We start from the raw sequence: 17,610 nt of genomic DNA, 5'->3' as shown, positions 1-17,610 counted from the left end.
TAATAGGTTTTTTATAATTTACAAAAAACAAATATGTGTTCATATAAACTTATTAATCAAAATTTATTTTCATTAGTTTCTGAAGTCTTAACATTTTCAAAGATTGGGCTGGGCTGAGCCCGTGTCTTGGTCCATGCCCAATTTTAAACGCTGCGTTTTGCAAAAAGAGACAAAAGGCGGTGACCCAAAATACATAATCTCTCGTTAAAGGCAAGGAAGTATAAAAATTATTATTAAACAACAGAATTTGGGATTTTTATATATAAAAAAAAGATGGAAATGCTATGTCCAGTTACAGTGCCTTTAGTTTCCGTTTATTTTATTCAAGCTGCTGCCAGATCAGCCTATCAGAAATTTTGACTTTCCCATTTTAGCCTGATGGAGAGGGAGAGGGAGAGGGAGTGGGAGAGCGAGAGAGAGATGACGAGCGACCGTTCCCGGCGTTTAGATCTACGCCGATTCGTCTCCCTGATCTAATGCCGTCCCTTTCTTTCATTGCTGGGCAATCAGATCTGGAGGTGATTAGAGTTGGTCCAGTACCCTAGGTCCTATTCAATGCCAGACGCTAGATCCGTTACCGATCTTGGGCCCGATCACCGGATCATGGTGCAATTTAACTCTCTCGAGTTAAGATCTGACGCCGATCTGGAAAATCGTACCCTATCGTGACCGGATCTGGCATGGTAATTATCTGAGGGCTTAGTCGGTGCTGGCTCCGTAGTGCCAGATCTTGCAATGTCCGATGTAGATCTGGTCCAGCGGTGCTAGATCGGAGGCAGGAAAAGCAAGAATGACCCCAAAACCATCAGAGATACTCATCTTTCCTTCACCACTTCCAAGGGCATAATGGGAAAGTCAGAAATGTGTATAGCTGACCTGGCGGATGAGTAGATAAAGGTGCCAGGAATAAACGTTGGCTTTTTCCGCCGGTAAAGGAAACGGAGAGTGGAAATAGACATTTTCTTGGAAAAAATAAAATATTGACAAATATCCACATTAATTTCGCTTGTCGTTAGTCAATTAGTTCTATTAATATAGGCCGAACGCACATACATTTCTTCCTTTAATGGCAGCTTCCAACCTCGCTATCGTTCCTTGACGCCTTTACAAAAATTACGCTATCTTTTGTCCAAGGTTTTTTCAACTAACCAAGACCCAACTCCACAGCCACTTCACTACTCGTTCTCGTCGACTAAAAATGAAGTTTCCTCCATGTTTTCTCGCTACTGTTTCTCTTTTGCAGGCAAGAATCTGTTCGTTTATCCTATTTCATGAAGAGAATCTGTTTTCTGAACGTTTTTATTGAATTGAACGGTTTGTTTTTCTGGTTTCGATACCATGTTCATGGAAATGGCATTTCTTGGTTCTCTTTTAAGTGAATTATTTTTGTTGTTATTGTTACAATGCTTAGTTTTGTTGCGAGGAGTTGATAACCTTAGCTTTGCGGGTTCTACTTGCGATTGCAATTTGTCATTGCTGTTTCAGGTTTCTTTGTTTATTAGTAATCTGATTATTGTTGGGTTAGAGGCGGAACTCTGAAGGATTGCCAAACACGGGCAAAATGGAACTGAAACGTTGTGGACTTGCGTTTGACTTTTTGAATATAGGATTTTGCATAAAAATTAGTACCTATTTATGTGTTGAAACTATGACATTCTATATAACGGGTCGAAACGGGTATAGAACCTTATGAGTACTGAGTTTGAAGCTCTTAATGTTCTACTCGGTTTGTGTCAATTAAACTGTTCCTTTTTTAGCAGGTGATTCTATTGTCAGTACTGTGCGCAGAGAAGACTGATTCTGGTGGCCTTTCAGCTTCTTATCTTGCTGCAGGGTAAGGGGTTTTCTGTCTCAAAGCTTAATGTGTGTTAAGTATTACTGGTCTTATCAATAATGTACAAATATGTGTTGGGTATGATTCTCAGTTTTTTACTGCACATTTTTTGTCTGCTGATTTGATTTGCACGTTGATCTAGCCTATCAAGGTCTTGCAACTGCAAAGAGCTGAACTGACTGCCACCTTTTTTTATGCCTTGCTTGTCACAAAGTGTAGTTTTATGCCTCACACTCTTTTGTTTGAATAACAACCCTTGTGGTCCGCTGGTCAGGGAAAGGCATTCGAAAGAATATTGTGCAATGTATGATATATGTGGACAACGCAGTGATGGGAAAGTTCTGAATTGTCCTTATGGTACTCCATCTGTGAAGGTGAGCAACTTCATGCTTGTCATATGGCATTTTTATTGCTATATTTTCTCCTTTTTTTTTCTCTTCAAGTGTGAATTTCTGATACTTGCTGTTTTTCTGTTTTTTGTAATATTTCTTGTAACTTTATTTTATGCTTTTTCAGCCTGATGAGCTGTTTTCTGCCAAAATTCAAAGCTTGTGTCCGTCAATAAGTGGTAATGTTTGTTGCACAGAGGATCAATTTGACACATTGCGGGCACAGGTTCAACAGGTAAGATTTCTGATTTTTATTATCGTTTTGACATGTCTGCACACATTCAAGTTCACAATCAAATGTATACCACAATTAATCAGTGTAAATTTTTTCCACTTACAATTATTATCTTCCCCATGAAGCGATGAGCTGATAAACTATACTTTCTAATCCGGATGTTGCCATCCCAGGGCAAGAGTTTAAGTTTTGCTTTGATATTATCTGCTGTGTTATGTATCTATTAATGCTACTTGTATCCCACTTACTGCAACGTCTGCTATTTGTTGCAGGCAATTCCTTTCCTTGTTGGTTGTCCAGCATGCTTAAGGAACTTCTTAAATCTTTTCTGTGAGCTTTCATGCTCTCCAAATCAAAGTCTCTTCATCAATGTGACTTCTGTTTCAGAGGTCAGGACTGGTTTATGATGGCCATACCTTGCTTTTTGTGTTTAACCTTCCTCCTCATTTCTCTATCTCTCCCATGCTTTAAATCTAATAATTTTCCTCAAGTGGTTGGATTGATTAAAACATTTAAGATATTTCCCACTTTATATGTCCAATCTTGTTTGACTGATTCCCTTTTTTTTTTATTAATATGTTAGGTTAACGGAAACTTGACAGTGGACGGCATCGACTTTTACGTATCTGATGCTTTTGGAGAAGGGCTGTATGACTCCTGTAAGGAGGTAAAGTTTGGGACCATGAATACACGGGCCATTGAATTCATAGGTGCTGGGGCAACAAACTTTAAAGGTGAATTTAAGGTTTATACATGAATGGAATTCTTGTATTGCCTGAACAATTTGCCAAATACTATCTCTGGTTTCTGTTAGCAAAGTATCTTTCCTTTCTTTTTGATTTGATTTGAGTATCTTTCTTTTCTTTGAAACACTGAAATGGACATTGAAAGCCAAAGCGATTAGGATGTAGGGTGAAGTATGTAGAAAGTTAAAAAGAAAATGTTATTTCTTTTGAATGTTTGGAGGAAAAAGCTCTGAAGAAAAAAAGTTTATGGGTTTTCCTCTTCGGGCTTTGCTTTTATTTGTTTTGGGAACTTTTGGGATGAAAGAGAGTAAAGGATGGGTAGGTCTCTTTCATTTCCTGCAGTAATATCAGCATCTTCAACCTGAAGTTAGAATTTTATGTTCAGACCAACTTTTATACTGTGCAAACAATGGATAGTTTTTGAGGTTGCATGACCTGGCCAATGGGTTTCCCAATCTTCTTTCTACCACCTGCTTAAACTCATAAAACTCATGGTTCTGATCATTTCAAAGAATTTGGCTGCTGGAAAGCAGAAAGTGTGCACTTTTTTTTTTTGGCTTATGAAACTAGTTAATTATGAATGAGGTTACTTCCTTCAACATTAAGGCCCTGCCAAATCCCATATAGAATATTTTCTCTCTCCTACTTATGACTTTTCACTTTTTCTCAATACGATGATGCCTTTTGTTAATATGTTGATTTTTTTTCCAGAGTGGTTTGCGTTTATTGGTCAGAAAGCTCCTCCTGGATTTCCTGGTTCACCTTATGCTATTGATTTCAAGTCCAGTGTTCCTGACTTATCGGGAATGGAGCTTATGAATGTTTCTGCTTATTCATGTGGGGACACCTCACTGGGATGCTCTTGTGGTGATTGCCCTTCATCACCTCAATGCTCCAATTCTGAACCTCCTTCACCACCGAAAAAAGATCAATGCTCAATAAGTATTGGGCCTGTTAAGGTTTAAACGATGACCTTTTCTTTAATTAAAGTTATTAGCTTGTATAATTGTCTACGTGACTCAGTGGTAGTGCGTAACACTTAATTTTCTTGGCTGAATCAGTTTGATAATTTCCATTTGAGAAAAATTTAGTGCATATATGTTTTGTATGTGTGGTGATATTGACTGTTACTTGCAGGTAAAATGTATCGAATTTGCATTAGCTATAGCATATATTGTATTGGTTTTTGGACTTCTTGGATGGGCATTGTTTCATCGGCCAAGAGAAAGAAGAGATGTATCTGACAGGGAACCATTGCTGAAGTCCATGGATGAAGGTGAAGTGAATTCTGCTGACATGCAGCATGATGAGAACCTTGCTCTGAAGGTAAATAATGGTTGTTTCTTTACTTATTAGATATTTATACGTGGTTGGTGTGGACATTCTCATAGTATGATGGCGTTTGAGTGCTTTAAAGATCATTAAGATCAATTTTTTTGATCCTAGAGTTGTGATAGGTTCTCCTTCTGGCTGTTGTAGTCAGTGTTCTTGTATTCTTCTCATTCTTTTAATTGATGAAAATTAATAATATGTCAGCTAACTTTGCAGATTGTTCCCCCCTTCACCTTGAACTTCTTCCTCTTTTTCATTTTAATATCTTTATTCCTGTCAGTTACGAGTAGAATTCTGTTTTCACGTTCTCATCTACTTTGAGATTGTAATATGATATTATTTTGTGTTGGCATATCTGATATTTGGCTGTTTCTTGTCACAGCTTAGCTTTATTCCCGTGTAAAATTAATATTCTCTGATATTGACATTATGCAGCAGTTAAAGCTTGCAAACCTTCATTGAGGATCTAACAGTTATCATCTCTCCACAAATCCAATTCCTAATAACTTGGCTGTGGTTTTCTGAATTCTTGTTGCACCTTTAATCCTTGTCTATGATTTTTTGTTTTATCAGGTGCCGGGTAATTTGTAATCATCTCTTTGTAGATTTTATTGGTATTCTTTGGGCTTCTATATTGTCACTCTCAGGGCACTTCTCAGTTCAGTTAACCATATTCACTCTGATTTTGGTTGCATAAAACTCATGTTAGCTCAGTTAATCATGACTTGATGCCTGATCTGTTTGATAACTGGTTGTCTAAGTATCAGAATTCTGTGAGCATTTGGTATTCGTAGAGGAGATGATTGCCATTGTTGAATCATGATGGGTATGTAAATACAGAATTGTAGGGAGATGTCACTGTAGGCTGCAGGAAATTTTCTTTGTTAATGCAAAGATATTGCTTTAGCTTTATAATGTTGGCCTTCTATTTCAACTTTTCCATTTTATGGAAATGATTTTCTAGGTTTTGTTTTCCTTTTATTTGTTTATTTATTCAGCTTGCTGTACGTCCTCTTAAAAAACAACTAAATCACCATTTAGGTAGACTTTTGAGGTTTGGTGTTATGTGTGACTCTTTATTTTGAAATCAGGGACGTGAGGTGGCTCTGCAATTGACAAATGGGGCCCAACTTTCCGTTATTCAAGGATATATGTCGAGATTTTACAGGTAAAAACATCTAGATAATTTGATAATTTATAAGCACACACATATATTATATAAGTAAATATATAACATGTTGCTAAATGGTTTATTATGCTATGTCCAGGAGTTATGGAACATGGGTTACTAGAAATCCTACTCTTGTGCTGTGTTCATCATTGGCAGTTGTTATTGTGCTTTGTTTTGGTCTCATTCGTTTTGAAGTGGAGACTCGGCCAGAGAAGGTATCATATTTCATCTTTATGACTTTTAAGACCATGCTAGAGATTGCTTGTGAGTTACCATCAATGTGTTAGTTCTACCCTTGTTTATTGTTCTTTTCTTCTTCTCTCTTTCTAGTCCAGATTTTTTTTTTTTTTTGTGTGGGGGGTGGGTTTTAGGAGGTATTAGGTATAACAACATTTGTTAGTAATCAGGCCATTTTATTTTTCACTTTCGCTAGCAAAAATTTCTTTGCTGCATTATATCTTTTCTTCTTTTCGTTCTTTGGGCTTCTGTATACTCTCTATATGAAGGCCATCTTAGGCACTTTTCATTTTTCTTCTCAATTTCTTATGTATATCCTAAAACAGAGAAAAAGAAAAACTTTTGGCTGTATTTTCTTCTCCTTTCTAAAGAATTGGACAAAAAGTTGTTTGGAAGTTCTTGTATCTCTTTGGTACCTGACTGCCCTTGGATATGCTGTGAGGATGTGTATTGTCTGTGATCATACTTACTGTTTGCTTTATGCCATTACTCTTTTACATATTGGTCAAGGCTTGACTGATGTAATCATATAGTTGTGGGTAGGCCATGGGAGTAAGGCAGCAGAAGAGAAACAGTTTTTTGACAGTCACCTTGCGCCCTTCTACAGAATTGAACAGGTTCTTTTCATTGTTTTACTTTCTTTATGTGTGAAGTGATCTGTTTTTTCCATAGTCAATCCGCACCCTGCTACCCCCACTCCCCTCTTGGCAAAATGAAGAGAAGAGAAACTCTTTCTTGCCTTCTGTGCTCTATCTGTTCATTTTGAAATTTTATCTAGATTGTTTTAGAAAGTTACAATTAGAATGTATAGGTGACAATAATTGTGACACTTACAGGTTGACTGTCCTAAAATGAATTCAGCATAAACATCATCTTTTTATGTTTGGCTATTAGATGCTTATCAGCTTAATTAATGTCAAAATGAAAACAAAAAAAATCTGAGTGGAGGTGCCTGGAAAGCCAAGCATATAAAAAATCAATGTATATTCTCAGGGATTTTTGTCATCATATAACTATAGAAGCTGTGAGGTAGCTGCTATATAGTTAGTTACTTGCAGATTGAACATCATTACAGAAAGCATAACTTTTAATTTCATTATCTTAACAATTATGTTTAAGCTGATCTAAATAAAATTTTTTTTCAACAATTGGCTTGATTGAGAGGTTTCTCTATGCCAAAATGTTGAAGTTTGAGTGGGAGGATGAATATCTTTTTTCTTGACGACTGACATGAATTCTCTATCTCCCTGTCTGTCTGTCTTTACTGTGTGCCTGTCTCTCTCAATTTAATGGAATTGAGACATGACCTAATTTATATGAAAGCAATGACATTTTTCTTGACACTTTATTTTTCAGCTTATATTAGCAACTTTACCTGATAAAACGCATCGGAAACTACCCAGTATAGTTACAGAGGATAACATCCAATTGCTCTTTGAAATTCAAGAGAAGGTACATTGAGCTTGTTGCTACTTTTCCGAGGTCATTGATAAGTGAAAGCTGATTTGACGTATATCTAACTTGAACTATGTCATCAAGTGTTTTTCCTGGTTGCCCTATCTTTACCAAGTATTCTTTGGTTGTTCTTGTTGCACATGGACAGGTTGATAGAATTCGTGCAAATTATTCTGGTTCGACAGTGTCCCTGACTGATATTTGCTTGAATCCTCTTGGCCAAGCTTGTGCTACTCAGAGTGTTCTACAGGTTTTCTTGCATTTATATTTGCGAGTCTCAGGGTTCAAGATATATGTGATGCTCTTGAAATTAAGCAAATAGATCTGAGTTACCTTTTTCATTTACCAAGCATTAACATTTTTTTTTTTTTTTGTTCCTTGACCCCTATGAATAGTATTTCAAGATGGACCGGGAAAACTATGACTACTATGGAGGAGTTACACATGCTGAGTATTGTTTTCAGGTATATTCTTTTGCTGCTTGACATATTTGTATATATGTGTGGGCATGTGCATGTGTTCTTGTGTTTATGTTTCTATTGTCGTCATGATGTCAATTGGTCTGAGGTTTTTGCCTTGGTTGAGGTAGGCTTAGGCATTGCTTGGGTTAAAATGATAAAAGCTCTTGTCATGATTATGAAGGCTTTTCATTTTGCCCATTGATATAGGACATGCAAGTGGAAAAATAGGAACATTTGAGGCCCACCATAACTAGCCACTCACATATGAAATGTCTGTTATAAGTTCCTTTTTTCATAGTTGATTTTCTTTGAAGGTTAGGAATGCTGATGCTTGTTACTGTTGTGTTATATTTATGATGATTCTCACTGGGGTGTCTAACACGTCTTTGATTTTGTCCCCTGCTCGTGCCCACTTTCAGCATTACACTTCTTCTGACACTTGTTTGAGCGCATTTGAGGCTCCACTTGATCCTAGCACTGCATTGGGAGGATTTTCTGGGAACAATTATTCCGAGGTAAATTTTTAATCTTTTTTCTATCATTTTTGAGTATATACTTATTCTTCAATAATCTTTCAATTTCAGGCTTCTGCATTCGTTGTGACCTACCCAGTTAATAATGCAATTGATGAAGCAGGCAATGGGAATGGGAAGGCTGTGGCTTGGGAAAAAGCTTTTATTCAGTTAGTGAAGGTACAATTCGTTTTTTACATTCTCTTTCTTTTATGTGGATATTCTAGATTCTCTTGATTATTTGTAAATTTAGCATCTGTGCATCAGGTGTGGTAGCATAAAAGATAGTTGTATGCATAAGACAGGAGGAACTGCTAATAATGTTGCAGTCCAAGAAGATTATCTCTTACTTACTCTTGGATCGTTGTATGGACATGACAGGAGGAATTGCTACCAATGGTTCAGTCCAGAAATCTTACTCTTTCGTTTTCATCTGAAAGCTCAATTGAGGAAGAACTGAAAAGAGAGAGCACTGCTGATATTATAACAATTGTCGTTAGTAACTGGAAACTCGCTCTTTTCTCATCAGTCAACTTGTTGAAAATGATTCTAGTTATTTCTAACTTTGTTTATTTTTAGATTTAACATAGGTTTTTTTAATTGCTTTTGCTCTAAATTTAATTTCGTTCCAGGTAAGCTATCTTGTAATGTTTGCGTACATATCTGTTACATTGGGAGATGCACCTCATCTCTCTACATTCTATATATCATCCAAGGTATATTCTTTTTACCTTGCTTTAAATTTTTTTAACTAGTTCTTTATATTTAATTTGATATACCCATCATCTCTGTATGGTTTATTAGCTCCTTCTATGCCACTGCTACTTATATACCTATTTCAATTTTCATTATGATCTCATTGTTTAAATTGATGTTAACATATGGGCAGTTTTTCCAATGTGTTGTGACATATTATGCTTGTTGGTAACAGCGTCTGTACTAAATTCCATTTCTTGATCTGTATCTTCAAATTTGCATGTCGGGTTTTGTGATGCCAATGGAAGACAGGGTGGCTTCGTTCGCTGCTCTCTATGTTGTTAACTCTTGTGGTGAGACTGTTTCAGGTATTATCGGAATATTGGAGAGAGAATCTTTCAGGGTATAAGGAGACGCCTTGATGGTTGGAGCTTGAGACTTTTACTTTCACTTGGAAGTCTCAAGTTCAAATCTTGGGGTGGGGAGAGTAGGGTCCATGGAATGGAGAGAGCTACATCCATTTGTAGCTCAAGCCCATTGGGCTACCATATGTATTAAAAAAAGGCACATACCTTTTTTTGACCTTTCTGTGCCACTTAAATGCTCTGGCTTTCCTAGATTCATGTATGCATTTTATCATGGGCACATGCACCAACAGAGACACAAATATGCTCATACATACCATTGTATATTTCTTGTCTATGTCGTGTTCATGTGACATTGATTTCTTGTTATTTGCTGTCTTCTGTTGAAATTGAATAAATTCCTATGTATTTGGAATTATTATAAGCTTATGTAACTCAGCTTTACATCTAATGTTTTGCAGGTTTTGCTTGGTCTTTCAGGAGTTCTTCTTGTCATGCTTTCTGTTCTTGGATCTGTTGGGGTTTTCAGCGCTTTTGGAGTTAAATCTACATTGATCATAATGGAAGTGATCCCTTTTCTGGTTTTGGCTGTAAGTTCTCAATCCCATGTTTTAATGGTGTTGCTGTGTTAACGTATTCCTATGGGAGGATCTGCATCCTAGAATGATAACAAGTAATCCTGACTCCTGAGTTGTTCTATCCCTGTTCCCCCTCTTCCTGGTTGACAGCTATGTTACCAACTTTACAACTTTGGACTCTCTTACATTCTGGCTTATTAATTTAAAGCAAAGGTTTCCAGTCATGTACATGTGTAGAACTGTTTATTCCTTTATTTGGATCTGGAATATGCTTGAATCTCCACACATTGAGAAACTGAAACTTTTGTTCTTATGATGGCTTCGTTCTGAATTTGCTGGTTCATGATTGAGGGGGCTGGTATGTGCTTCTGCTAATGTACTTAAGAAAACCACAACTATAAGAGGGTATTCCTATAAATACATTCCTTGTCATAGTCGGATATCTGTGTCCTTAGTTTTTATATTTTCGTCCTTAATATGCAGCACAAATTCATTACATGTGAAATTATACAGCCACCCAGACATATTCATTATGATTTTTAGTTCTCAAATTTCCTTTCTTCTTCTTCTTCTTCTTCTTCTTCTTTTAAGGATTTGACAGTGATGATTACTCATTTTTAGTTTGTTTATTTCTTTCATTTAGCTCTCTTCTATTTCTATTCTTTTTAATCAGGTTGGAGTGGATAACATGTGTATACTAGTTCATGCTGTAAAACGGCAACCATTGGAGTTGCCTTTAGAGGAACGAATCAGTAATGCACTGGTTGAAGTTGGTCCATCCATAACGCTAGCTAGTTTGTCTGAGATTCTTGCATTTGCAGTTGGAGGTTTCATTCCTATGCCAGCATGCCGTGTCTTTTCCCTGTTTGCAGGTCTAAGAATTTGCTCCTACGTCCATTGTCTTTAAATTGTCAAATCCTCTCTTCTTCGACCTTAATCTCTCTGCCTCTCTCTTTTTTCTTTTGGTAGCTTTGGCTGTTCTGCTGGACTTCCTTCTACAAGTTACAGCTTTTGTTTCACTGATAGTTTTCGACTGTCTGAGAGCTGAGGATAACAGGGTTGACTGTTTTCCATGCATAAAAGTTCCTTCATCTGCTGCAGAGTCTGGTGAAGGTTGTGTTTATGAATTTATTGTTTTGTTTGCTTTGTATTTGTAGTACAGTGCTAAAAGTTTTATGTGAACATTCTTTCCTCCCTGTAACCTAGCATTTATACTGATCAATCATTTTGATCAATTCAGGCATGAACTCTAGACAGCCTGGACTTTTGGCTAGATATATGCAAGTAAGATATTTGAAATTATAAGCACTGTACCATATATAAGGTGCTATTTATGTTCTTTTTCTTTTGGTGAAAGGATACGTTCTGCTCATTGGTTTAAAGTTGGGTTAATCATGTTCTCTTGATGGATGTTAGCATGAAATTTATTATTGGATGGTCATGGCAATCTTCTATGGCATATTATGTGTGTTTGTATTAACTTAATACAAAATTATGATATTGTAGGAAATACATGCACCCCTTCTTGGATTTTGGGGAGTCAAACTGGTTGTAATTGCTGTCTTTGTTGCTTTTGCTTTGGCAAGCATTGTAAGTTGCTTGTGTTTTTATGTCAACTAATTTTCTCTAATTGATTTTTTCATTATATAAATATTTTTCTACTTGTTTTTTAGGCCCTTTCCACAAGGATTGAGTCTGGTTTGGAGCAACAAATTGTTCTTCCTCGGGACTCATATCTTCAGGTTTAAGCCATCTGGTTGATATTTCCATTTTTTGTTCTGGAATTTTGTATCTTTTTTCTTGTCAATCCTTTCTTACCGTCCAATATATATTTGCATCAGGGATACTTTACCGATATCTCAAAATTTCTCAGAATTGGACCACCATTATATTTTGTTGTTAAGGATTACAACTACAGGTATCAATCTGAATATTATGTCATTCTTCATTTTCTTAGTTTGATACCTAACTTTCCCCCTCTACTAAGTTCCTCTTTAAGTCTGGTATGTTATTTTCAAACTAGTGAAGCTATAATAGTGTATTTGAGAATTGAAGAATGATATTGCCTAAAACAGTGCGCACAATATAGGCATGATTTATCCTTGCTCTGACATGATCTGTATTTTTGGTTTCATTCTCAATCCATTTTGACACATTTATCAAGTTTGACATGGCTATTTAGTCTGATGTTGAATGGGCTTTCCACTCAGCTTGGAATCAAGACATACAAATAAGTTATGCTCCATCAGCCAGTGTGATTCTAACTCTCTTTTGAATGAGGTAATGCATTGGCAAGTAGTTTTAATTGTAATATTAAATGCAAACGTAAAAAAACTTTGGGATGCATGTTTGCTTGTCTATGAAAGTGTCAGTTTGCATCTGAAATGTTGCATATATTATTGTTGAAAGTAGCTCAATTACCTAAGTCTGAAAGTTGCAAGAGGCTTTCTTCTAGTTGATTGACACCTTCTCTTTCTATCTGTCTGTCTTTGTGACTCACTGTCTAAAACAATACAAATTCTCATTCTGCCAGATATCAAGGGCATCATTAGTTCCAGAATCAAGCTACATTGCTAAGCCAGCTGCCTCATGGCTTGATGATTTTCTGGTATGGTTATCACCTGAGGCATTTGGTTGCTGTCGGAAGTTTACAAATGGCACTTACTGTCCACCAGATGATCAAGTTAGTGCTTCACATTTACACACTGGTTTCTTTTATGTTAGCTAAAAGGATGTTGGTGCTGATTTTTAAGTTTTTGCCCCAAGCTTTATAACATTTTGTTATAGGACTCTCCCCCTCCTCTCCGTCCCTGAGATCTAAATGTGTATGAAATGCAATATTTTATTTAATTGTTCTACAATTATATCATGCTTGCATAGCATGATGCCAACATATATTTACAGCTTGTTAAGCTTTTTAGATGATTATCGCTTGATTGCTGATGTAGAAATTACTCTTTCCAGCCACCTTGCTGTTCACCTGAGGGAGGTTCTTGTGGGTTAGGTGGAGTCTGCAAAGACTGTACAACGGTTATGTCCCTGTTCTCTCTCTTCCTTGCTTGTGTCAGTGTGGTCAGGAGTCACATATAAGTTAGAAATATTTTACAGAAAAAACCAAAAAACACCTGCCCTACTCATTCCATACATTTGAGTGGTAATTCAAATTCCAGGTTAATTCCAAATATCAAACTAAAAATGTTGGAAGTACTAACATTTTGTAGTTGGTTCCAGTGCTTCCGCCACTCAGATTTGATCAATGATCGCCCGTCTACAGAGCAATTCAGAGAGAAGCTTCCTTGGTTCCTTAATGCTCTGCCATCCGCTGATTGTGCCAAAGGTGGTCATGGGGCTTACACCAGCAGTGTGGATTTGAATGGTTAGTACATTGGAAATTTTCATCTTTATGTTAAGCATTGTTTTCTGGTGCTTATATGGGTTAAGAAAGGCATGCCTGCTAATAGGCTTAAAGGCGTTTCATGTTTTCCTCTATACATCTGTTAGGTTATGAGAGTGGTGTTATACAAGCGTCAGAGTTTCGTACCTATCACACACCACTTAACAGACAAGTAAGCCAGTGTCTTTAAGTCTACTGATCCCAATATGATTTTGGATTATTTCCTAATATGACTTTAGTGAATCACACTTCACTTGATCCCTTTGTCATTTTCCTCAGGGTGACTATGTTAATGCATTGCGAGCTGCACGGGAGTTCAGCTCAAGAATATCTGATTCATTGAAGGTTTGAATTAACTATGCTCTATTAACCTGCTTCTTAGGCTTCCTTGATGCCTAGATATTCTTTGAAGGTCTCTCATGTCAAGAGGTTGAAATGCATGTTTGCTTTTCACATCAGGGCACAAGCATGTAAATGCTGGTGGCTCAAACACTTTCTTTTTTGTGTTTGACTCATCACTCTCTCTGTTACTTATGCTGGACTGCTGGGTATAGTGTAGTATATTTTATGGTCTCTATTATACTGCTATGAATATTGCTTGGTTGTTAATGTTGAAATGTGATGACATGCTTCTAGGCGAGTTAATTAAATTAGTTTCTTATATTCTGTATGTTTTGCTGAAGTTTCTCTATTTAGGGTGTGAGTCATTCTGACTGGTGGTTCTGTCTTGCTTCATGTTATTACCACTTGAGTGTATAAATTATGGCAAACTGGTAAATTGTCTTCACAGTTGATAAGGTATTGAAATTTGCTAACCTACTTACTGTTGCTTTAAGGTGCATATGTTCAGAAAAAGAAAAGGAGAAAAAAAACCCTCTAGGAAAAACCACTACCTAAGTGACATGACCACTGTTGTTGTTCAAATATCTTCCTCATGCTGCTGGTTATGTGTTTTCCATTTTTCCTATCACTTCTCTGCTTATTTTTTTCCTGACTCCAGTTCTTTTTGTTTGCTGACATTACTTCTCTGGTGCAGATAGATATCTTTCCTTATTCAGTATTCTATATTTTCTTTGAGCAATATCTTGATATTTGGCGGATAGCTTTGATGAATATAGCTATAGCACTAGGTAGGTATTCCAGTATACTTTATTGATTATTCTGCATCCTTTAAGCAAGTTGTATTTCATAGAACAGATTTCCTGCTCTCTCTCTCTCACATGATATCTATGTTTTGTGCTATCGTTTGGAAAGATTGTTTTGACCTGTCTAGAGATGGTTTATAGAAGTATTGTTTTTTAGCAAGTGTGTGAGACTTAAGGCTAAAGAATTTGTACCATCTTTCACAGCAGTCTTCTCTAAAGAGATCTGACCTAATTTTTTTTAAAATTTTTTTATCAATATATGAAGTTTTTGGATATTGATACGCTTTGATTTTATGAAGTTACCATTCTTTTGTTCCTTGTTCTTTTATATTTTGTTTTGTTTTGTTCACGAGGTTGTATCTGCTGACATGCATGCTTCAGATTTTCTTTCAGTGAATCTCTTTGTGAAATTCACTGACTACCTTATCTTAAATTTACAGGTGCTATTTTTATTGTCTGTCTGGTTATAACATCCAGGTTTAAATTCTTTCTCTGGTCCTTTTGTAGCCTTTTTATCTGTTCGCTTAATCACTTCTTCCCCCTTTTTTGTTTGGATCTCTCTAACTTTAGTATGTTTTTCTGGCTTTCTATATGCAGTTTGTGGATTTCTGCCATCATTGTACTGGTACTGGTGATGATTGTTGTAGATCTCATGGTACATCTTTTGCCTTGACCTTTATCTAGAATACTGTGCCTGCTTCTCACTCCTTTTCTTTCTCCACCTTTCTATTAAAAAATTAATAAAAGTTTTGGTAACTTTTGGTGTGTCCTTTTCTCAATTATAGTTTCCACCAAGAGAAAGAAAACTTAGTTTCTCACTAATTTTGCAGGGTTTAATGGCAATTCTGGATATTCAGCTAAATGCAGTCTCAGTCGTGAACCTTGTGATGTCAATAGGGATTGCTGTTGAATTTTGTGTGCATATAGCAAATGCTTTTTTGGTCAGTATTAACCCTGCTGCAATTATTTACACAGTAGAGTCTGGGATGAGTAGATAACTGGATTTGGGTTGCTTTTATCATACATGACTGTGGGAATTTGTGCATTCTTTTTCTCTTTGAAGTTTCTGTAGATTTACGTATGGTATAAAGAAGAGCAAGACTTATACTTTACCTTTCTGCCCTCTGACCCCTCTTTATCATTATTGTGACATTAACCTACAATTAAACACTTCTTCTCCTGGAACATACAGCTGCAATCAGGCAATTATTGAATTGGCCAATTAATTGCACCATCTTTTGTTGTCTTCTAAAATATAAATGTTGGAATTCTATGCTGCTCTTAAACAGGTAAGCAATGGGGATAGGGATCAAAGAATGAAGGAGGCTCTTAGTACCATTGGAGCATCTGTATTCAGGTTGATTGTTCTTTCCATTTCTCAATTTTGGTGTGGTCATTGTTTTTACTTCTTTCCCACCCAACACCTTTTTCTGTAAGATAAGGATCTAGAGATACGAGAAGAGCTTCTCTATTTTATCAGCCGCCTGATTTCTTCATTCTCATTTTTATATTTGGCCAATAGTTCATTTGAAGATATTAGTACGACAAGTTTTCCCTCTCCTTTTTTGCGCCTTTTTTAGTGCTTGGTACAAAGCACCAGTTACTTGGAGTTCACTTGCTGGAAAGAAGTTACTAATGATTTTTATCTTTTGACCTTTTCTTTGGACAGTGGAATCACCCTCACGAAGTTTGTAGGAGTAATTGTGCTTTTCTTCTCAAGATCAGAACTTTTTGTGGTATCTGACCATTCCCTGCTATCATTCAGTTATTTTTTACTGGTTTAGGGAATACATACAGACAGCTTTCTTTGATTTGCAGGTTTATTACTTCCAGATGTACTTAGCATTGGTTCTTGTTGGTTTCTTGCACGGGCTTGTGTTTTTACCAGTAAGTTAACCGCAAACTTCTTATTATCACAAGCTTCTCTGACTCAATTATTTTTGCTGGCCGTGTCAATCCACCAATTTTTAATTGGTGTTTATGTTAAGGCTTTGTTTGGTTGTTACATTTGTTACTTGTTTTTATGCTATAAAGTGAAGCAAATAGTATCAATTGAAATCATTTTCAATTAAAAAAGAGTACATGGCTTAAATATGACACCAAAAGATAATTGTTCCATGAATGATATCCATGAAAATTAAGTTTTTAAAAATGTAAATCCTCTAAGATGTTTGCTTCTGTTTTCAAATGTTCATTTCATAAGTAGTAAAAATACCAACCAAATGCTGATCAATGAACAATCAACCAACTACACTAGCGTCTGAAAGGCTTTACTATGTTGTGGTTGTTCTCAGACTTAAAAAGAAAATTTCATAAAAATGATTTATCAGATGGTGTTGCCTTCCACTGTTTATCCGCTTGTGCTTTGGCTACGAAATGTACTTCTTAGTCAGTAATAATATATATTGGTCAAGGATTATATATATTGCTTACTTGTTTTGCAGGTAGTGCTGAGTATGTTCGGTCCGCCGGCCAGAAATATTTCTTAGATACACCTGAGTTGACGGGGGTGTGAGCAGAGCAACCCTCCTTTCTGCAATTCGGTTAAAGTCTTGCTACTAGTTTCCATCTCCTAACATTAACCGTGAGCACACACACATATGCACGCGCACACACACATGCACGTCAATTGCATTGTATATTTATGTGTTTCTTTATAATTATCAATCTGTAATCTTACAATAGAAATGGATACTTATTTTCGAGGTGAGGATCTTTTACAAATACAGATGTAAAGCTTTGCAATTCTGAACCATGGGGAAGGTGGTGGATTCTTAAAAAATATGTGGATATATTTTAATCATCGAATGATTATTTGTAATAGTTCAATGCCCTGATTCTTGCAAAATGAACCTCGCATTGTCTTAAGGTTTCTATGTTAAATTGATGCATTTGAGCTAGTGTTTAAGCGGGGAGAAAATGCAATTGAGTTTCTATGTGAATATCTTTAATTATCGATAAATAATGTTTTGAGTAATGATGTTTAATGTACATAAAATTTTATTTGATTTAATATAAATAAATAGAAATTTCATTGAACTCAATAAAAAAATTAAAATT

At 36.1% G+C, this 17,610-nt stretch overlaps 1 protein-coding gene across 2 annotated transcripts; it reads left to right on the top strand.

Moving 5' to 3' along the window:
- Positions 1–359: 359 nt before the first annotated feature.
- Positions 360–17,358, top strand: LOC110417550 (uncharacterized). 2 transcript variants are annotated; one of them, XM_021429941.2, is made up of 39 exons: positions 363–1,243; positions 1,761–1,834; positions 2,109–2,208; positions 2,351–2,458; positions 2,731–2,847; positions 3,042–3,192; positions 3,916–4,163; positions 4,342–4,530; positions 5,628–5,704; positions 5,805–5,922; positions 6,478–6,561; positions 7,301–7,396; positions 7,548–7,649; positions 7,795–7,863; positions 8,280–8,375; positions 8,445–8,552; positions 8,754–8,867; positions 9,005–9,088; positions 9,895–10,023; positions 10,685–10,883; positions 10,981–11,124; positions 11,252–11,295; positions 11,518–11,601; positions 11,685–11,753; positions 11,853–11,929; positions 12,222–12,291; positions 12,545–12,694; positions 12,976–13,041; positions 13,243–13,387; positions 13,513–13,577; positions 13,685–13,750; positions 14,442–14,535; positions 14,991–15,027; positions 15,148–15,205; positions 15,381–15,491; positions 15,840–15,907; positions 16,220–16,286; positions 16,369–16,437; positions 16,995–17,358. In XM_021429941.2, exons 1-39 carry the CDS (start codon positions 1,199–1,201, stop codon positions 17,037–17,039), a joined length of 3,837 nt encoding a protein of 1,278 aa, XP_021285616.2. In that variant the 5' UTR covers positions 363–1,198; the 3' UTR covers positions 17,040–17,358. The 2 variants fall into 2 exon arrangements, with proteins under 2 accessions (XP_089639879.1, XP_021285616.2); XM_089783753.1 differs by lacking the exon at positions 12,976–13,041 and having other exon boundaries at positions 360–1,243.
- Positions 17,359–17,610: the final 252 nt, after the last annotated feature.

The sequence above is a fragment of the Theobroma umbraticum genome, unplaced genomic scaffold (genome assembly GCF_002168275.2).
Source record: "Theobroma umbraticum cultivar Fairchild unplaced genomic scaffold, ASM216827v3 scaffold_50.0, whole genome shotgun sequence".
NCBI classification, from domain to species: Eukaryota; Viridiplantae; Streptophyta; class Magnoliopsida; order Malvales; family Malvaceae; genus Theobroma; species Theobroma umbraticum.
This window is presented reverse-complemented; position numbering and strand designations above follow the sequence as displayed.